The following is a 22600-nucleotide window of genomic DNA, read 5'->3' as shown; positions in this document are numbered from 1 at the left end:
GTCGCCCACCACACGCCAACGAGCGGCTGCTCACCGACCTCAGGAGACATGTCCCCCCCCCCCCGGATCCGCCTGAAGACAAGACGCAGGCTTGTGTTGTTAGATAACAACAGTGAAGGACGAGGCTGCTGTTTGGAAATGAAACACGGCCAAAGTGTTACACAACCACACACACACACAACCATACATACACACACAACCACAGACACACGCACACACACACACACACACACACACACACACAAACACACGCACACACACACACTCACAAACACAAACTTAATTATGTTGCTATGGAAAAACTGAAGCTATTGTTTTATTCTGACAGGTCTGACAGAAAGATGAAATGAAATGTCCCTCCATCCCTCCATCCCTCCATTTCTCTTCATCTAACCATCCCTCCATCCCTCCATTTCTCCATCTCTCCATTTCTCCATCTCTCATCTCTCCATCTACCCGTCCCTCCATCCCTCTATCCCTACATCCCTCCGTCCATCCCTTACTCCCTACATCCCTCCATTCCTCCATACTTCCATCCCTCCATCCCTCCATCTCTCCATCCCTCTCCGTCTCTCCGTCCCTCCCTCCTCTCCGTCCCTCCCTCCCTCCTCCCCTCCATCACTCCCTCCTTCCCTCCTTCCCTCCATCCCTCCATCCATCCCTCCATGCCTCCATCCATCCCTCCCTCCCTCTGTCCCTCCATCACTCCCTCCTTCCCTCCATCCCTCCATCCCTCCATCCCTTCATCCCTCCCTCCCTCCTTCCATCCCTCCCTCCCTCCATCTCTCCATTCCTCCCATCCCTCCCTCCCTCCCTCCCTCCCTCCCTCCTCTCTGAATTCCAAACACTGACTACTACAACGTCTTCATTCTTTCTCTTTGTCTCCTGCTGTCGTTTTGCTTCTGTCCTCCATGTTGGTGTCCACTCCAGGTGTCTCTGGTTGGTTGTCAGATATAATTATTTCACTTGTCTCTTGAGACAAACACAGAGCGTCTCCTGAGGTTTCTTTTGTTTTTCACTCACCTTCACAAATGATCTCATCTCTCACCATCTGCTGCTCAGTCTCAGTTTTCATGTGGCCTCGTTTCTGGTGAATTCTGAGAGACGGACCAGGGTCAAAGTTTGGTTCTGCATTCCATCCTGTCTACATGAGGAGGAGCTGAGCTTGTACTCTGCAGCGTTTGATGATTTATAAACCGTTCTGTTGTAGCAGAGAAGGAGAAGTTTCCAAATAAGATTGTGTGGAAGTGATGCTCATCGTTTTCTCCTGAGATGATGGAGGAAGGTTGAATCCAGATTCGTTGGACAGATGGTTTTGAGTTCAGACTCTTTTTACTTGACGGTCTCTAAATGAGGATGGACGACAGACAAAGAGCAAAACAAATATAACTTTTAGTGTGACTGGTTTGTGAGAAGACCAGCAGGACGATAACTTTGTCTGTCGTTTGGTGCAGGGAAGGTTTGTAAAGTCACTTGTCAGCGCTGTGAAGCTGGAAAAAGGTTTAAAGAATACGATAAAAAGATCAAAAATAACTATAAATGTAAATAATAACAACTAAAACAGTGCAGTCGTGACCTATAAAACTAAAACAAAGAGCTGGAAGAAACTAAAATGCTCCATAAAGCTTAGAATAGGAGATGAGTTCAAGCAATCAAGTGTTTAAACCCTAAAAAAATATAGATTATAGCCACTTTAAAGCACATGAAACACAAGCAACAACTTAATTAATTTTGTTAACACTCTCATCATTGATCAGAGAAGTCATAAAGTCACGGTTTTGAATGAGAAAGTACAATTCCGAATTTTTATTACATTTTTGAGTAGTTTTTAAGGCCTTGAATGAAACAGAGAACGTCTCTGGTGTATAAAATAGGATCCATCTGTGTGATATTAAATGTTTGCACATTAGAAAACAGAACAATCAGCCAGTGTGAGTGTGTTTAGTCGGCAGCATTCAATTTGTTTTAATTCTAAGTGGAAACCATCGACCACTGGACACTGACACTTCCATCCACTGGTTTCCATTAGACAGAGTCACAGCTCAACGGCTCCGCGCCCCTAAGGAAGAAACATTCTGAGAATCATTTCATTGTCTTCACAACGGTGTCTCTTTCTAAAACAGGCCCGTGTTCCCACCGAGGGGAATCGTGTGCTTAATGCTGCGTGAAGCATAATGGTCTGAGATTTAAAACTGAGTCTGTTTTATTGTTTAGGAGCCGACGGTTCCCTCTCAATGCAGTTTGGCATCTCACCCACTGAGTAGTGGGAGTGATTCGTTCTGAGACGTTTTATCCACTCACACAGCAGCGGTGTCATTTTATTGTTATTTTATCGACAATGTACGAGCGTTTTAATGCAGCTTTATGTCCGTGATTGAATCTAATAAAAGATCAAATCCCGTCTACAGCAAACGTCACGGTGATTCATCCTCCTCAACCGCTGACCTCAGGGGATCGTTTCACACTCACGGTGTTTGAGTTTCACGACCACGTGTCCCAGCTCTGCCGTTCGATGCCGTGTTTGACGGGGTCAACCGGTTGTGCTCTCGCTCCGGAGCCCCTCCTATCTGTGTGGCAGGCGAGCTGAGGCGTCCTGTCCGAGGAGAGAAGTTATCTAACCAGAACCTCCTCCTCCGACATGTGACCTGCAGGCCCACGCACCCCCCCCCCCCCCCCCCCCATGTGCAAGGCCTCCTTGTGTGGGAGAGCGTGAGGACCTGTCAGAATCTCACTCTCTCCTCATTCCTGCCTCCAAATGAATCCCTGACCTCTTCCTCTTCTCATTCTGAGCCGTGGACTCTCTCTCTCAGTTCTCAGTGTGTGATCCCGTCTCGTTTTTTTTTTTGCGACATGGCGGAGAAGAGAGGCTGCACCGCCACCGCCAGGGAAACCATAGCAACGCCGGTGAGAGTCGTGGCACTTAGAAAAACATCAGACGTGTTTTTGAAACAGGTCTGCCATCTCACACTTTTCTCGTCTTATTCCCTTTTCACTTCTTTGCAGGTCTTCTTTGCAGGTCTGCTCCCTCCTCCCTCCCCCTGTCTCCCCCTCCGTCTCCCCCTTCATCCGTTATCTCCTCGTCTTCCACGCCTTCATCCATCCGTCCCTGTCCTCCTCATTTTTTTTCCGGCCTTGTCTGAAAACTGCTTGGTCATTTTCCGTCTCCTCTCCTGTAATCTTGTTTATTAACCTTGCGCCATCAGAAGCTGATCCGTCTGGACATGTCTCTGCTGCTCTGTCCTCGTCCCTGCACGCCTCACCCTTCTCTCCCCCTTACAGATATCTGTCCCTCTATCTCTCCCTTATGAAGCTTTCACCCTGTTCGTCCTCTCGCTGCCTTTTTAATTTCCTTTTTCTTTCCTCTTCGTCATCTTTCTGTCTCCCTCGTGCATCTTTTCGTCCCTTCGTCCTCTCGGTGACTCGTCTGTCTGACTCCCTCACTGTCTTTGACTCCCTTTGTTATTCTCTCCTCAGCTCTGTCTGAGTGTCTGCCCCCCCCCCCCCCCCCCCCGTTTGTCCACCTGTAGCAGCTTCATCAGTCTCGCTGGCGTCCATGTCAGAGGGCGTCTAGTAGAACTTGCAGAGTCAGTGATGGTTTGAGCTCCGCAGCTCAGCAGGGGGTCCAGCCGCTCCCTCAGCGATGTCTTCTTCTTCAACACCTCTTTTGGAATCGATGTCAGCCCAGCCGCTCTGCACAGATGCACGGCGCCTCCTGGTGGCGAGCAAAGGAGGAGGAGGAAAAAGGAAGGGATGAGAGCGAAGGCTGGGGGGGTAGGACTGAACTGACATGTGGTCAGAAGTATGTGGACACAGGTCTGGGCCTGTAAACAGAAAACATAACAGGAGGAATTTTTGTATAATCATACTTGACATTATCAACCACTTCTTATATTAATAATACAGCATAATAATTAGAATATGTTTGCAATATTACTGAAGAATATCACAGTTTAGCATCTGCATGAGAACAAGGAACTTCAAACATCAGCGACTTGTCATTTGTATTTATTCAGAAAACTTCTACACTTGTAAAACTACAAATGTAGACTTGAAAACTGCACATAAATACAACTCAGGATCCAAATAATGAACTGTGACACATTATGATCATATCATCACACTGTTATATCATAACTTTATTTTACTAGATGAAGACTTACAGGTTACTCACTAACAGGTTCACTATGGTAAGATGTTCAGATGATGTTTTTTTAATCTTTATGCAAATCAGTTTACACTATACTGATATTTATTTAACCACAAATTATTGTTTATTATTAAGATTAGCACTAATATAAATATTATTATTGTGATTAAGATTATTATGATTTTATTATGATTTTGGTGTTTGTTATTATTATCTGCTATCAATAATAGATCATTATGTCTGACAGAGTTTAAATATGACACTTACACAACTGTTCCTGGACTCGCCCCCCCCCCCCCCCCCCCCCCCCCCCCGTTTGTCCACCTGTAGCAGCTTCATCAGTCTCGCTGGCGTCCATGTCAGAGGGCGTCTAGTAGAACTTGCAGAGTCAGTGATGGTTTGAGCTCCGCAGCTCAGCAGGGGGTCCAGCCGCTCCCTCAGCGATGTCTTCTTCTTCAACACCTCTTTTGGAATCGATGTCAGCCCAGCCGCTCTGCACAGATGCACGGCGCCTCCTGGTGGCGAGCAAAGGAGGAGGAGGAAAAAGGAAGGGATGAGAGCGAAGGCTGGGGGGGTAGGACTGAACTGACATGTGGTCAGAAGTATGTGGACACAGGTCTGGGCCTGTAAACAGAAAACATAACAGGAGGAATTTTTGTATAATCATACTTGACATTATCAACCACTTCTTATATTAATAATACAGCATAATAATTAGAATATGTTTGCAATATTACTGAAGAATATCACAGTTTAGCATCTGCATGAGAACAAGGAACTTCAAACATCAGCGACTTGTCATTTGTATTTATTCAGAAAACTTCTACACTTGTAAAACTACAAATGTAGACTTGAAAACTGCACATAAATACAACTCAGGATCCAAATAATGAACTGTGACACATTATGATCATATCATCACACTGTTATATCATAACTTTATTTTACTAGATGAAGACTTACAGGTTACTCACTAACAGGTTCACTATGGTAAGATGTTCAGATGATGTTTTTTTAATCTTTATGCAAATCAGTTTACACTATACTGATATTTATTTAACCACAAATTATTGTTTATTATTAAGATTAGCACTAATATAAATATTATTATTGTGATTAAGATTATTATGATTTTATTATGATTTTGGTGTTTGTTATTATTATCTGCTATCAATAATAGATCATTATGTCTGACAGAGTTTAAATATGACACTTACACAACTGTTCCTGGACTGCTGCATTGTGGATGGAAACCAGGAAGCTTTCAAAGAGTGTTGTGTCGTGACCATGAAGGTTTGGAGGAAGACTGAATAAAAACAGAAAAGTCACAGAATGTATTGGTCCAACTCACATGGGTATAATTATATATCAGACCCTTTTCCGCCTGGTAAACACTTATTCGACTCAGTGGTTGCAACTTGAGTCACGAAGCTCTTGTCAAACTTCTTCTGCAGTAATTTCTCTGTCATCTCATGAACTAACACCTCCTCCTCTCTAATCCTCCTCGTACGCTTCGCTCACTTCACGTCAGATTTAACACAAACCGGCGACTGCTGAGGAACGACTCCTCGTCTTCGTCTTCTGAAAGTGAGACATTATTATTCCTCCTCACTCTGTGTCGTACATTACAGCGAGTGAGACTGGTAATCCACCAGCCTCGACACTCTGCAGTATATATTCAAAATCTAAATGATGCTCTTCACGCAGTCAGCTTCACTTAGTTTCAGAGTAAATAAATGTGAGCCGGGATGCAGCTGTTTTAATAAATCAAACAGGTGAAAGCTCCCATTCCTCCACTTATTAATGCAGACATCATGTGTGAATGTTACATTAATCCTGTGCAGCAAATAACTTTTACTCTCCTGTGTGGTTTTTAAAAAATGTGATATTTTACTTTCAAACCTCGACTACGGACATGATTAATTCAGTCTGTTATCTGAGGCTGTGTGAGTGAGACAGGTGGAATCATGGGGGAAGGAGGAAATTCAATAAATTTGCATTAGTGGTGTACACTGCGCCTGTGGGCAGTAAATTATAAATGAACGTTATATATAGATATGATAATAAGAGTCCGAGGAAGCATCTGTAGGTTTTTTAATGTGGGCTTTTATGTTTGAAAATATAAATTGAATTATTTAAAACAATGGCTCTTTCTTTACTCTAATTATTATAAAGTATATAAACCGAGGCCAAGTCAATTTATTATAAATAAACGTACATTAAAGTAGAACATAGACACTGAGGCTGTGCACTTGTATACAGCTCATTACAGTGAGACTGAGGTTCATCAAATTAAACTACGTTTTACTGTCTAGACTGAGTTCCTGTGTAAAACATGTAGAATAGTGCGGCTGAAACAATAACATGATTAATCAACTCATCAATACAGAGAAATAAAGGGAAAGCAATCGATCAATAATCAATAATTTAAGTAATTTTTAACTTCTTTTTGATGTTATTTCCTGTAAATTTAATATTGTTGAACTGTTGGTCGGACACAACAGGTCGTATGACAATTAATCGAGATAATAACATTAAATGAAGACTAATTGTATATAAAATGATACTTTAACAAGTGTCACAGACATTTAACACGGTTTTATATGGAGTATTATTTTATAACACTGATAAAATATGCAGTAGGTGTACAACTAATCAAGTTACAGTAGAAAGTAGAAATAGAATTTTTGTTTTTCTATCACAAAACTATACTTTTCCTGATCATTCTAGCTCAATACAAGGCCTCATCATGATAACAAGTCCCACACTACAGTAGGAGACAGTGATCAGTGTCTCTCTTAACAGTGGAGCCTTCAAACTCATCAACCTGTACATTATTCCTTGTGAAACCTGAGATGCACCAGTGACCTCTGCTGACAGAGAGGAGAAGCACTGTGAGGTTCTCCTGAGGAGACAAAGGGTTTACGTGAGTTCATCTCATAGAATCACATGAGAATATTATCATCAATATTTAGATCAAAATGTATCTGTTTTTGTCTTGCACAAAATAAAATGAAGGTCTTCACAAATATCTTCCTTTATTTCAATGCAAAGACTTTCACTCTCAGGCTGTAGAGGTGAACATTTCCACTTGAGCCTCAGAAAACTACGGACATTTTAGTAATCTGTGAATTGCTCATAATTTGTTAAGCTAAAATATATTTAAAAATATGCTGTTTCTCTGTTTAATGTAATTTTAAATTAAATATTTGTATACTTCATGGTAAAAAGTCACACAAGATGTGTTGTATTTACAGTATCAACGATTGACCACTTTCTGTCACTGCTATTATATTTTGTGTTATATTATAAGAGTAAATTAATCAATGGAATAGAATATGTTCCGGTCTTTGAAGGCATAAAAGTAAATTTAATGCGATATTTACTCATTACTTAATGAGTTTGTTTTGTACTTATGTTTTGTGTTTGCTTGAATAATATGAATAAAGTAAAAATTTTGGGTAACTAAATATATATATATATATATATATATTAGTGAATTGTTTTATATATTTATTATACACATGTTGCCTGGTTGACTACATCTCCCACAACCCCCCGCGGCCCGTACAGGGGAGCCTGCGTCACGTGCTTCGCCAGTTTCCGGTGTGAGTGTAAATGGAGCCATGACACAGTAGAGGAGGAAAGCTGCTTCTTCCCGGAGGAACCGACACTGAGCCACCGACCAGGCCCTTGCTCCTTCCCCGCTCAGAGCGCCGCGCACAGCCGCCGCGATGGAGGCGGTGCCCCGGATGCCGATGATCTGGCTGGACCTGAAGGAGGCGGGCGAGTTCCCGTTCAGCCCGGCCGTCAGGCAGGTGAGGCTCGGGGTGGGGACCGGGGAGCAACAGGGCTGAGCCCGAGAGAGTCAGCCCGGCACGGATTACTGACGCCCGGGTAAACCCTCCAGGAAGCTGACGTCCGACCGACAGCTGCTGCGTGTCTCCCGCGGAGGAGACGCGTCCCGGGTACGGGGCTGAGCTCCGGTTGCTGGTGTGAATCCCTCTGACCACCGCCTTTTGTTTGCTAATGGTAGCCAGCTGCTAGCTACACAACAAGCTAGCAGCTGGGGGCGAAGTTAGCTCCTCAGCAAGTTGCGAACTCCCATTAAACCCAGTGGACAGTCTGTGGGATTAAAGCTGGAGGTTAAAACTCATGATAATAATAAAGTGCGATCTCATCGTCACGTGCACCTGAAGTCAGAGGAGGAGAACAAACATCTGGATCTCGAGCAGGAGTCTGACAAGTTGTTTACAAGTCTTCATCCCAGTTCTGTTCACTGGGAACAATAAGAACAACATGCACGTGTTATAACACTTTAATAATAAGGATAATAACAATACATCATAGTGAACTAGTGACTAAAACAAAAGGTTTAAATCACTAGTCAGTGACTTGGGTCCAGTCCCACATGATGACAAACAGTGATGTCATCCTCACGTGCAGCTGGTGATCGAGCAGGAGTCTGACACTTGTAAAAGTTGTTTACAAGTCTTCATCCCAGCACGAGTCACTTTAGGGATAATAAAAACAACCTGTACGAGTAATAATACTGTATTCATATTGACAATATATATTTCACAATGGATTTTAGAGAGCCGAAACTCACGAATAAACACATGTAGGATAAAAGTAAAATTAGATCAGGAGACACAAACAGGTTTAGAGTTCAACCAAAGATAGCTAGCAGCACTTAAGAGGTTTAAATGGGATTAGCGAGCGACAGATAAACTAGTTTGTTTGGTTAACTGATGGAAACAGATGTGTTTTGAGTTGGGATTTGAGGCTTCAATCCTGGTAGCAGAATTCTGGATGGTTTTGTCGTTTCTTAAAGTTTTATTCTGAAAAACCAGTGAGGACAGTGTGAACACTTTTACAAAAGTTATTATTTATAGTTAATTCTAATAATAAAGATAATAACTTATTTCTGTGGCACTTCTTCATCTACACAAGGTTATACAGTGCTTAACAAAATACATGAGAAAAAAACAACACAAGAACAGAACCAGACAAAACTTTGTTACATAACATGAAAGAAAATATAAGGCATCAATAGACCTTACTATAAAATATATGATGACAACTAAATTGCTGCCACTGACAAGTATCTTCATGTCTGTCACATGAATAAAGTCCAGACTTCAAACTTCTTCTTGTGTTGATTCACCAACAGTTGAAACGCTGGAGAAAGAAAAGTCCCTGATTTATTTGGACTTGGATTAATCATTTAAAAGACTCAGTGGTTCAGCTGCTCGTCATGTATGTGCAAACATATTTGGCAAATAAAAGAATTCTGATTCAGATTCTAAATGCTTCTCGCTTTTCCCCTCAATCTATAATCGGTGACCAACTTTCCAGCTCCTTCCTGAATCAGATAAAAGAAGAGATCTTTGCCCTCTCAGGTCACTGCTGTTTACCGGCAGGAATCAAAATCAGAATCAGAATGTATTTATTGCCAAGTAGGTTTACACCTACGAGGAATTTGCTCTGGTTATTGGTGCACACAATGAACATAGAACTTAAAAACATACAAACACAATAAATACAACACACATAAGAAAAGCAATAAAAAGAAACAATATCATCCTGTCAGAGTTATTTTCATTGCACTGCTCAGGTCAACACCTTCATTCAGAAATGTTAAATGTGATTCACAGAGGAAAACAAATGAAAGTCACTTCTTGCCACATTTCTAACAGTGACTGCTGACCTCAGGGTTTAACATGTAACGTAGAGGTGTTGGTTTTCATTTAGGAAGTTAAAGTTTAACATACAAGAATGCTGCTTCTCCTTATCGCCAAAGTGATTGTGCATTTAGTTCTGTGTCTAAATCAGCTACGATTCCTCCATTTGCCTCGTAGTGAATCAGGATTCTTGTGGAATTCAGAGCAGGACAGTGTTTGTCTTGTTGCTGGTTCATTGTCCCTCTGTCCCTCGCCTTGTGACCTTCCTGTCTCCATCATTTCATTGAAAAACAGAGCGATAACGAACAGTCAGAGAATCAGTCGGCTGTTTACTTCCTTCCAGGGGCTCATGAGGACAAGGGAAGTCTTGGCAGAGCACGATGGGAGCACAGAGCCAGAGAATCCAAACTCTTGGTTTTGCTCGAGGCCAAAGATTTGCATAATAATTAATTATCTACAGTTGAAAGACATTTGGGGTCAAAACATATATTTTCTCAGCAGTTATCCTGAATGAAAGATATTTAATTTAATATGATTTGTTGGTAAGACCAAGGCCTGAAATCTTATATTGTAATTCCATTCTGGAGCAGCCATCTTTTTCCAGTATAAGCAGGAAGTGACTCTGTTTTTTTTAAAGTGTTGACCTACTTTTTCTCTCTGTGTCTTCTCCTCAAGTTCATCTTGAAGAACTACGGAGAGAATCCTGACAACTACAACGAGCAGCTGAAGAAGCTGGAGACGCTGCGGCAGGTAGGTTCGTTGTAAACTCTGTGTTTTCTGTCAGTTGTCTGTGGCTCAGGCTCGTCTGTCGTTCCTCTGTCTCTGGTCAACTTCTTCCTTGGGTCATGTTCCAGCCTTTTACTAGACTTCATGGAAGTCAGCTGAAGAGTTTTTGCATAATGAAGATTAGTTAGACAAGCGAATCGTTATTAAATGTTTCGACTCACAACAATAGGTCACAAGTGGGATCATGTTTCCTGCAACTTGCCTGTTTGGAGGAGTCCTACGACCTTGAAGGTTGTACTTCTGGTTTAACCTGTGGTTAAGTCAGAGATTAATAAACAATGTTAAAAGAAAACAAGGATGAAGAGAGTGGTAAAATATCAGATGACACAAACGGCTACTCAGGAAACACAGATTTAAAACTCTGAATAATCATGAGAAAAGAAACAAAACAGAACAAATCTCACACATAATATTCAAGGAAACCAAAATCTAGTTCTTTTCAACTATAGACTCTTAACACGAGAGGCTGATGAGCTCATCAGTGCTGTTGATGTCTTTATATGTTTCCTGTTAGTTACTCTAATAGTGGAGACCTGGTGTCAGTTTGCACATCCATCCCTGATCTGGTCCCAGTGAGAATTTACCTGCTTCTTACCTCTACACAGTGGAGTCGTCGTGATTCTGTAGCTGCTCTGGTGAAGAACAGGAGATGAAACACAGTTTGTGTCTGCTTCACAGGGAGCAGTGAACGTGACGAGGGATTTCGAAGGATGCAGCACGTTGAGAAAATACTTTGGTCAGCTGCATTACCTCCAGAGCCGAGTACCCATGGGGCCGAGCCAGGAGGCTGCTGTGCCCATCTCATGGTACAAACACAAACCTAAAAACAGTCACACAAACACAAACTGTACACAACATTCACACCCACACTTGTCTTCCTGCCGCACAAATGTCAGTTCACTGCCGCAAATCTTCAAGTATAGGTGAATAAAATAGCAAATGTTATTGAACTTGCATCTGTAGTGTCCACAAAAGTATCTCAAAACATTCAAATTGACTGTTTTCTAGTCAAATACTCTGCAATACATGTTTTTCTTGCGTGCAGGACTGAGATCTTCTCTGGAAAAACAGTCACTCATGACGACATCAGCTACGAACAAGCCTGCATCCTCTACAATCTGGGTGAGTTGAGTCACGGAGAGAAATCTGTGCATTCTCGTGAAAACAATTTACCACTTGTGAACAGACTGAAGTGAGTTGTCCACGTACTGACACACACAGATCTGCATTGTAAAACCTTTTAAAGGAAATGTAAGAGTGACCCATAACTCTTTTGTACATTCATCATTATTGTTTTAAGATTTACTTGAAGAAGTGTGAATTTGTCCTTTAACAGTCTCCAACTCGTCTCCTTGTTTTGATTCTCCACAGGGGCCCTGCACTCCATGCTGGGAGCCATGGATAACAGGGTGTCTGAGGAGGTGAGACACACACACACACCCACAAACACACACTGTACTATGTCCACACAGTCCCTCTGACCCTCTGCTTCCTGTCCAGGGCATGAAGGTGTCATGTACCCACTTCCAGTGCTCAGCTGGAGCCTTCTCCTACCTGAGAGACCATTTCAGCCACAACTTCAGTGTGGACATGAGCCACCAGATCCTTAACCTTAACATTAACCTCATGCTGGTAGGTAACGCAACTACTCACACGCACGCACACTCACACACACTCACACAAAGGAAAGTGTCTCACCACTCTGTGTCTCCTTCCTAGGGTCAGGCTCAGGAGTGTCTTCTGGAGAAGTCCATGTTGGACAACAGGAAGAGTTTCCTTGTTGCCCGTATCAGCGCTCAGGTCAATGTCTTATGATTTAATGTGAATTACATTTAATAATCACATCAATCAATAGTGAAATCCTGAGCAGGTGATAACTGGCTGTGCTGCTGCAGGTGGTGGATTACTACAAAGAGGCCTGCAGGGCTCTGGAGAACTCGGAGACGGCCTCCATGCTGGGGAAGATCCAGAAGGACTGGAAGAAACTGGTTCAGATGAAGATCTACTACTTTGCTTCCATTGCACACGTGAGTCCAATGAGCGAGTGGTTGTGAGTGTGCGTTGTTTTAATGGTGACCTTCACTTCATCACATTCACCTTCCTCCGTTTATCTCTGTGTTGTTTCTCCACAGCTTCACATGGGAAAACAGGCGGAGGAGCAGCAGAAGTACGGAGAGCGGGTAGGACCATGCTATTTTATTCAGGACAGAAATTAAGAGCTTCCTCAGTCCATTTCTCCACTTCCCTCCATATTTCTCTGTTCCTACTGACATTTGTATTTTCTGTTTCCACCAGTTGGCGTACCTGCAGAGCTCCATGGACAAACTCAGTGAAGCCATCAAGCTGGCGAAGGTAGACAAGCACATTGTTGTAATGTTTTAGTGTCTCTGTAACCTGGTTTCCCACTAAACCAGTACCTTGTGTTTCTTGTCTTGGTACAACCAGGGTCAACCTGACAGTGTGCAAGAGGCCTTGAGATTCACCATGGACGTTATTGGTGGAAAGTGAGTGTCACAGTTTCAGTTGTTTCCTGTAGTTTCACTTTTGGTTTTCAGTGTGTGAACCTGTTTTGCTGTTGAACTTTGACCTTTAGGTTCAATTCAGCCAAAAAGGACAATGACTTCATCTATCACGAGACAGTTCCTTCTCTGGAAACTCTGGCCTCAGTCAAAGGTAACGTGAAGCTCGAGTATGTTCACACTCAGAGATGACTCACAACTATTATCACTGTTTTCATGCATTTCCATATAGAAGTGTGATGTTGATGTATCTGTTATGAACAGCTCTTTGTTTAACAGTGTTAGATGATAATTTGTCTGACTGACTAAGGTCTTCATCTTTCAGCATCATGATCTCTTCTCCTCCTGTAATTTGCCCTCTAGGTGCACCACTGGTCAAAGCTCTCCCAGTCAACCCCACAGATCCCACCGTCACCGGACCAGATCTGTTCTCTAAGTTGGTGCCGATGGCTGCACATGAAGCGTCTTCTCTTTACAGGTAGTTCATCTCAGAACGGTGAAAAATAAAGTTTGTTCAGTCCTTCATGATTCATTTATGTCTGTGGTTACTTTCTGTTTTTCCAGTGAGGAGAAGGCCAAGCTGCTGAGGGACATCATGGCCAAGATAGAAATCAAGAACGAAACACTAGAGTGAGTACATGAGTGTGTGGAGCCTTGAAAGAACTCTTCACAGAGATATCAACGTTCATGAGATGTGAGGCTTTTATTTTACAGAATAAACGATGTAGAAATGAACATGAATGTACTCATTTCATAATTAATATGCTGTGCAATGTCCAATGTCACTTTTCATAATGACACTTCAAGTGGTAACTCCCACTTATTTAATATCTATCCAAGTTGATGTCTTAACCCAAAAAGATCATTGAAAAGTTTGAAAGTTAATATTAATACTGATTTTAATTTGCCCAGACTCTGTTCCCAGTGTAAACTGACTGGTTTCGTCTCACAGGCAGTTCATGGACTCCCTGGGCTTGGAGCCGGAGTCTGTGGACAACTTGGACATGTACAGTCACATCCCCCCCGTCCTGATGGAGAAATGTGCGGCGCTCAGTGTCCGACCCGACACCGTCAAGAGCCTCATCCAATCCATGCAGGGTGAGGGAAATCATTTCTGCCCCACATTGTTATATGAACATTTTTTAAGTTTTGGTTTTATAACATTTCTTTGTTGTTGGTGTTTACCTCTCTATCACATCTGTGCAGTTCTTTCAGGCGTCTTCACTGATGTGGAGTCTTCACTGAGGGAGATCAGAGACGTCCTGGAGGAAGACGAGAGCAGCGAGCGAGTGCTGCAGGAGGTCGGCGGCCCCTCCGCGGGCGACGTGCACCCGGCAGCACAGGGCCAGGCTCTGGCCGAGATCCACCGGGACCTGGAGAAGTACATGGAGGCCCACGAGAAGGCCAGCTTCACCAACACGGAGCTCCACCGGGCCATGAACCTGCACATCAGCAACCTGCGTCTGCTGGGGGGGCCACTGGAAAGTCTGAGAGAGGCCCTGCCCCGGCCCCAACTTAGTGAAGGTGTGTGTGATGAGGAAAGTCTGGCAGGTTACCATCAGTTTAAAATACATCAAAGAGATCAGAGAATGTTAAGATTTCAGTTTATTCAATACAAATCGTTTATAATGTTTATAATTTTTTTTTATAAAAAGCCTCTTGATGCATATTTATATTGAAAGAATAAGAAAACAACACGTGAGGAAATCATCAATAAAAGGCTTTTGAGCATGACCAGGTCCTGAGAGGATATTATGACATCAGTTGTGTTTTCATCACATCATGTAGTTCTAAATTGTGGGTGTTCGCCTGTGTGTTTGTGTGTGTGTGTGTGTGTGTTTGTGCAGAGGAAGTAGCCGGGCTGCAGTGCATGAAGCGGATCCTTGGGAAGGTCCAGGAGATGAGGGAACAGAGAGGCTCTTTGGAGAAGCAGCTCCGTGACCTCATCCAGCACGACGACATCACCTCCACCCTCGTCACCACGGAGCGGGCGGACATGAAGGTATGAGGTCTCACGTGGTTCCCTCAAGGCCACACAAAAGACCACCGTCACTTTAAATAAAAAATAAATGATTCAAAGAAGATTTGCCAACCCTTTGTCCTTCCAGCGCATATTTGAGGACCAACTTAAGAAGTACGAGCAGGTGAAGGTTTACATCGAGCAGAACCTGGCAGCTCAGGAGAACATCCTAAAGGCCCTGACAGAGGCTAATGTCCAGTACGCCTCAGTTCGCAAGGGCCTGATCCAGACCGAGCAGCAGTGGAACGGCACCGTCCAGGGCCTGGTGGGCTCCTACGAAGCCTACGAGGACCTGATGAAGAAGTCCCAGGAGGGGAAGGAGTTCTACGATGACCTGGAGGCCAAAGCGTCCCGTCTGCTAGAGAGGTCGAAGGCCTTGTGTCAGACGAGAACCGAGGCGAGGAAGCCCGTGCTGGAAAAGTAAATGTTTCAGTGTCTTTAGTTTCAGTCTTCTAAAGGTGACATTAGAATGTTCTTCTCATGCTCTTTACTGTGTTTTCCTCAGAGAGACCCAGAAGAAGCCCCCAGCTCGACCCACCGCAGCAAAGCCCTCCCTGATGCCAAAGAATCCAGATGACGACTCTGCCTGCTCGAGCCTGGACGACCCGGAACTGGCCCAGCTCAGTGCAGCCATATTGGCCCTGGGAGGTGACCTACCAGAGGAGCTCCGCAGCCTCCCCCCCGACATTCCCTCCCTCACCAACACGCGTCAGCCCGGCCCTGAAGCCTACATCCCCCCCGGTGTGAACCTGGGTGGCAGCAGCTCTCTGCCCTGGCCTGGTGCTCAAGCTGCTGGTCATCCCCGCTTCCCCGCAAACCTGCCACCTCCAGAACTTTTGGCACGGATCGCTCAGTTTCCTACTTCAGGAGCTTTGCCACATGGACACCTTCCCCAGATGCCTCCACAAATGCAGACAGTGGCAGGTTATCGGCCACCCCCTCTTCATGCTCCCCAGCCGACACCAGTCCGACCCTCGACCACCACTGTGGACAGCATTCAGGCCCCGATCCCCAGCTACGCCCCGACACCGCACCACCCGCACCCAGCTGGCTACCCTGTCCCGCCACACATGGGGGCCTATCCCCAATTTATGCCCCAACCAGGGATGCCGCTTCGAGGCCCAAGCCAAACTCATGCAGCCCAACCACAGCAGCAGAAACATCCACAGCACTACCCCCAAGCCATGGGGCAACAGCTGCCTCAGGGCTATCAGCCTGCACCAATGCCTGGCCCTCACCTCCAGGCCCAGCAAGGCTACCCTCATGGATATATGCCCCAGCAGCCTGGTATTCCTCCACAGTACCAGCAGGCATTCCCAGGACAGATGCAAAATGGCTTCCAGCCGCGACCTCAGTTCCCACAAGGCTATCAGACTCCGCAGGGCTATGGGCCCCAGCAGCACCATCAGATGATGCCAGGCTCCATACCAAGGCCACCTCAAAGTGCACACCCACAAATGCCTGCAGCATCTCAGCCAGCTCCCCCCGGGTCACAGCCCTACCTGCCCCATCCCAACCAACAGATGCCCATTGGCCTCCCTCACCAACACATGTTGCCACACCAGCAGCAACAAATGTCAATGCCCCCCAATGCCCAGCAGATGCCGCCACACCCACAGATGCAGATGCCAGGAGGTCCCAGACCCCAGATGCCCCCCACAAGTCAGCCAATGCCACCGGTCTCACAGAACTACATGCCCCCCACCAGCCAGCACATTCATCCTGCCATGCACCCACAGATGCCCCCTGCCTCTCAACCTCATATGGTCCCTGGTCCTCAGGTCCACATGCCAAGGGGCCCTATGCCACAAATGCCCCCCGGTGCACTACCACATCAACATCAGCATCAGCATCACCTCCATCCCCACCCCGGACAGCCTCCTATACCAAACATGCCCCAGCAGCCTATTCGGATGCCCGGCCAGCCCCAAGCTCAGCCCCCTCACTCTGGGGGAGTGTGCTACCCAGGAGGGGCTCCAATGATGCCTCAGCAGCCCCTGGCCCCTCAGCCTGCTCCCCCCCAACCTCAGGTCCCACTCCCCATGATTCATCCACAGCCTGCTACTATGTACCCTTCAGCTCCAGGACCTAATGTACCTGCAAGTGCCCCACAGCAGCCCACTGCCATGGGACCCCTTGGTCCCTCTGCTCAGCACATGATCCAGCCCTCCCCTGCTCAACCACCTGTCCCTCCTTCCCCTTCACCTTCCCCCTCTCCATCTCCTTCCCCAGGCCCTACATCTCTGGGTCTCAGACCCACACCAGCCCCCACCCCCGGAGGCACAGCACCATCCACTCTTCCCTCTCCCTCTGCTGTCTCTCCCTCCACGTCGCTTTTCCAACGCCAGAACTCGAGCACAGACGACCTCCTCTCCTCAAGCCCAGAGAGTCAACCCGGAGGCCCCAAGGCCCCGACCAATGTCCTGCAGCCGACTAAAGCTGACCCACAGGACGGGGAGCGTCGGAAGAAAAGCACCCAGGCAGTTCTCGTGATCCAGGGCGACCCGTACCAAGCCCCAGAGCGTGTTGCCCGGCTTCATAGTGAACTGGAACGTTACAGAGCCCAAGTAGATTCCCTGGAGCACCCCTCTGAAACTGAGGGCGGCCTGTCAGTGCTGGACGCCCGCTGGAAGGAGCTCCAGGAACAGCAGGAGAAAGACGCCCGGCAGCTGTCCATCGCCATCGCGCGCTGCTACACCATGAAGAACCGTCACCAGGACGTCATGCCCTACGACCTGAACCGCGTGATGCTGCAGTCCGGCAAAGACGACTACATCAATGCCAGCTACGTGGAGGACTTGTCCCCGTACTGCCCTCGCCTTATTGCCACTCAGGCTCCCCTCTCCGGCACAGCGGCAGACTTCTGGCTGATGGTGTATGAGCAGAAGGTGTCTCTGATCGTCATGTTGGTGTCGGAGCAGGAGCTTGACAAGGTGCCAGGATTAGTTTGGTTAACTTTTAAGTCTTAAAGTTGATACAGATCATCTCTTTAACATTGTCTTGTTCTTGTCAGTTTTCAACGTTCTTATCTTCTTGTCTCTCACAGGGAAAAGTTCTGCGCTACTTCCCAACAGAGCGCGGCAAGCAGGTCGCTCAGGGACCAATCACGCTCAGCCTGACCACGCAGAAGACGGCACCGACACACGTGGAGCGAATGATCAGCCTGCAGTACCGCGACCAAAGCCTGAAGCGCACCGTCGTCCATCTGCAGTTCACCTCCTGGCCGGAGCTGTAAGTCAGCTTCTAAGATACTTGTGATATAAACTAGTTTCTGTTAAATAACAAAGGAAGCACACCGAGTTGTCATCGTTTCTCCATCTGTCCTCAGGGCCCTTCCTGAGAGCAAGAGCAACCTGCTCCGATTCATCACGGAGGTCCATGGGCACTACCTCCATCAGAGGCCCTTACACACACCTGTTGTGGTGCACTGCAGGTAGATATTCAACATGGAGGTTAACACCAGACGATTACATCCTGTCTGTGTGAGGGGATGGGGTCTAGGATTTGAGACCAGTGTTTCTTGAATCTTTCAAACGTACCCGTCTGTTTCCGGCCGCAGCTCGGGGGTGGGACGCACCGGCGCCTTCTGTCTGCTGTACGCGGCGCTGCAGGAGCTGGAGGCGGGAAACGGGATCCCAGATCTGCCCGTGCTGGTGAAGAAGATGAGACAGCAGAGGAAGAACATGCTCCAGGAGAAGGTCAGACACACGGATATAAATCTAAATCTAATGTAGCCTCAGATCCTCAGGGAGGAATAGATTCTCAGATATTATAGGCTTCATGTTAACGTCTGTCTCTCTTCTCCAGCTGCACCTGAAGTACTGCTACGAGTCCGTGTTGAAGCACGCGGAGAACGTCCTGCAGCGCCACGGCATCACCACCGCCACCTGCAGCAAGAACACCAACTCTGCAGCCACCAAGGTTTGTGGATCCATCAGCAACATATTGGTGTCTTTGCACAGAGACACTACAAAATGCTCGGCTTCCCTCAGGTCGTCTTCAAAACTGCTCGAGGGGACAATCGATTACAGATTCAAAAGAAATCTGTCCCATGTACAGTGAAGTAAAATAGAAGAGAAATACTGGTGTTGGAGATTCTAGGACCAGTAAACGTTTTTCATTTTAGCTTTAAAAGTAAAACAAGTAGAAAACCCACTGGTTATGTGTCATGTTAGATTATAAAAAAAAAAATTTCTCTGGTCCTGGTCAGAGAAGCTGCAGAGAATGTCCCATTAATCTCATTTGGACATTTGTCTTCTCACAGAATGTCCCTTGCGTTTAGTGAATATAGCTTAAAGACGTTTTCATCTGAACTTTAACGTTATATTTGATTTGTGCCCTGATTGTTCAGAAGGATTCCTCCTAGTTCAAGGAACTCGTGGTGCTTCTCTCACTTCAGCAGATCAGGACGTTTTGTTTCTCCGAGTGTCTCCTCTTGTTAACCTGAACCTTCCTGTCCTCTCTGACCCGTCTCTGCAGCCTTACTCGAGACAGGAGTCGCAGCAGGATATCGTCCTGGGCGGAGACATGCCCATCAGCTCCATCCAAGCCACCATCGCCAAGCTCAGCATCCGGCCGCCCAGCGCCACCGACCCGGCCATGGAGCAGGCGGAGGAGCCGGGCGGCTCCATCTTACCCGACCTGGACTCTCTGGGGACAGACATCCAGCTGTTCCAGGACGCAGACCCGCCGACAGATACCCAGCCCCCTTCCTCCTTCAGCCCGCCCCTCTCCTCACCTGCCCACTCTCCACCTCCTCCCAACGGCCTGGACGTCATCTCCCCCTCCCCTCCTGCAGAGGCTGTGCCGAGCGTCGTCCCACCCCCCGCTTCCTCTGCTCCCTCGTCCCTGGATCTTCTGGCCTCGATGACGCCAGAGGCCTTCTCCATGGAGGGAGGGGGCCGGGGGAAGCAGCGGGTGACCAGGCAGAGCTTCCTGCAGCCGGCGGAGGGTCAGGGTCTCCACAGGACTCTGGGGGATAAAGGTGACGACCCGCTCGGCACCCTGGACCCCCTCTGGAGCCTCAACAAGCAGTGAGTCCACAGGCCCGCTGCTGTTCTCTCACTCTACCACCAGGTGTCACTAGAGGCCTGTCGCCCTTTCCAATCCCGCTTTGAAGCGAAAACTCAACAAGCTGAATCCTGGGAGAAGTTCTGTTGATTACCAAGATGTGCCTGGTGGCAGACGGTCGGGGGGGTGAGATGGGAAGTCGGGGGTTTGAAACCTGAAACACACTTTGCTTCTCCCTGCATCACTGGTGGCTTCTGGGACCAGATCACTATGCACTCGTCTGTATCCGTTCATTCTTTCTGTTGCTCTTTGCTGCTTTTCTTTTTATGTCCGTGACGGATGGAACCTGCTCTGTACCCCACCCCTCCACCCCCCCAACGAATCCCAGCATGCACTCCATTGTCAGCCTCGTCAAGGCATCACCAGGCTGCGATGTGTTCAGCTCCCCCCCCTGCGCTGTGATCGTTTTAATGACTGGAATAACGTGTGCGTAGCGTTGAAGCAGCTTTTTAGGACCCCCCCCCCCCCTTCTATCAATGCGTGTAGCTCAGTAGTTCCAGTCACAGAGCAGCAAACAAATCAGCACGTCGTAACCAGTCGATTCTTTTTCTTTTGTCTTTGTCTGTAACACTGTAAATATCTTAAATAAAATTAGACTATCCCAAAAAAAAAGTCCTCCTGGAAGAAGTGTCACTAATCATTCATCACTGTAAAGATATCAGAATAAATCCAGTAGACAAACTGTGTGGTATCAAAGCCTCTTTATTTGAAAATTAGTACAAAGTCTTGCAGGTTTTTCTTGTGTTTTACAAAACAGTCAATAAGTTACGTCCACTACGACAGCCTGCCGAGGAAGAGGAGGAGGCTGGAGAGGAAGAAGCAGACGAGTGGATCTTCTCTACAGTCAGTTGGATTTGGACCTTTAATGTTTTCATATTTGAGTTGCAACGGGGGGGGGGGGGGAAGTGTTTTTCCTCTGATATGTTCAGTCACAGCTGCACCAGCACAGTTAACTTCCATAAATCAGACAGAACCATAATCACGATCGGATATTGGTTTGTTTTGAGCTCAAGTCCCAAAAACATTCATGAGAAGCTTCAGCAGCTTCCTCCGCAAAAGGAAGAGCTCAAGAGTTTTTTCTTCAGCTCACTTTCTGGATGAGAAGATCAACAAACCAGATGTGACGTCCTCGGCCTGAGGCTGGAGAAAGAACATTCGTATCTTTGATAATTAACTTTTGATAAGAATATTTCCCAGAATGCCTCACTTGAACTCAAAATTCACTTTTTTTTTTTTAATGGCTTTGTTTGTTAGAAAACTGAAGTTAAAAAAAATTAAGTCTGACAACAAAAAAAACTACACATTTTCCTGTTTCTAAAACTTTATCGTCCGTTTACGAGAAAAAAAAAATAAAAAAGTTAAATCGTTAAGACTGTTACAAAGGAGGTCTGATTTCTGCTGAATGCAAAACGTATTCATCTTTACTTCCATCGAGGACGTCCTGTTTTCAAACCTGTTCATTTGTCAGCAGGATTATCTAAAAACTGCTTCATGGATTTCCACAAAACCTGATAGAATAATTAGAGGACTGATTAATGAGAGAACAGTTTGATGCAGATCAGAATTCAAATCTGGATCCGGTGGATTTAATTGAAGCGTCATAGGAGGTAGGGTTCTTTCCCGGCGCTGTGCAGTAACAAAAAGGGATAGAAACCTGTAACTACCACCAGTAGCTGAGATAATGAGCTTATATTCATCTTCAACCGTTTCAGACGCTAAACAAAACAAAACGAGTTTGATTCATTTTCTGACTCGTTTGGAGCAGAAGGAAAACCACGTCCCTGTGAAACCAGACCTGGGACCTGTGACCTACTCGTCACCGTCTCACACACATTCCTGTTTGTGAGCTGACTTTAGCATAAGTGCCAATGCATTCATAGCTTTAAAGAGTGCATTGAATTAGTGTTAAGCTTCGATAGTCGCTGGTTGTTGTCTAACAGGTTTGTTCGTCACACCCACATTCGATGAAACGCACATTGACGGTAGATGGAGGAGGATTGGAAAAGAAAATACATTCTGGGTGTTGTTGTCGTTCCTCGTGGGGAACGACTTCCTCTCAGCAGGTTATCGGAGAAAAGGGACGAAGCTCCGGGATTCGAGGATTTGGAGAAACTCCTTTAACTGAATCATCACCTCGCTAGAGTTACTTTTATCTTAGTGTTATTAGACCATGTTTTAAAAAGGGTCTTAAACTAGTTATACACACTAGATCAAAGCTCCTCCATGTTAGCGAACGGTACATGGACCTAAATAAAAAGTCAAAGTTACAGATAAACGTTTCTGTCATTTTAGATCATTCTCTTCGTTCAAGTCTTCATGTTTTTCTGAGAGGTTCGGGTTTAATAAGTTATTTGATGATGTAAAAACAGGATAA

At 45.9% G+C, this 22600-nt stretch overlaps 1 protein-coding gene across 1 annotated transcript; it reads left to right on the top strand.

Moving 5' to 3' along the window:
- Positions 1–7761: 7761 nt before the first annotated feature.
- ptpn23a (protein tyrosine phosphatase, non-receptor type 23, a) lies at positions 7762–20908 on the top strand. The gene is made up of 24 exons (XM_062399599.1): positions 7762–7965; positions 10507–10581; positions 11296–11423; positions 11663–11739; positions 11989–12038; positions 12118–12249; positions 12337–12417; positions 12513–12644; positions 12750–12797; positions 12913–12969; positions 13063–13121; positions 13211–13290; positions 13500–13614; positions 13701–13766; positions 14089–14234; positions 14343–14660; positions 14984–15138; positions 15245–15576; positions 15662–18089; positions 18203–18387; positions 18485–18589; positions 18716–18854; positions 18964–19077; positions 19636–20908. The coding sequence occupies exons 1-24, from the start codon at positions 7882–7884 to the stop codon at positions 20191–20193; spliced, it is 5664 nt and encodes a 1887-aa protein (XP_062255583.1). The 5' UTR covers positions 7762–7881; the 3' UTR covers positions 20194–20908.
- The last annotated feature ends 1692 nt before the right edge of the window (positions 20909–22600 follow it).

The sequence above is a fragment of the Platichthys flesus genome, chromosome 11 (assembly GCF_949316205.1).
Source record: "Platichthys flesus chromosome 11, fPlaFle2.1, whole genome shotgun sequence".
Taxonomy (NCBI): domain Eukaryota; kingdom Metazoa; phylum Chordata; class Actinopteri; order Pleuronectiformes; family Pleuronectidae; genus Platichthys; species Platichthys flesus.
This window is presented reverse-complemented; position numbering and strand designations above follow the sequence as displayed.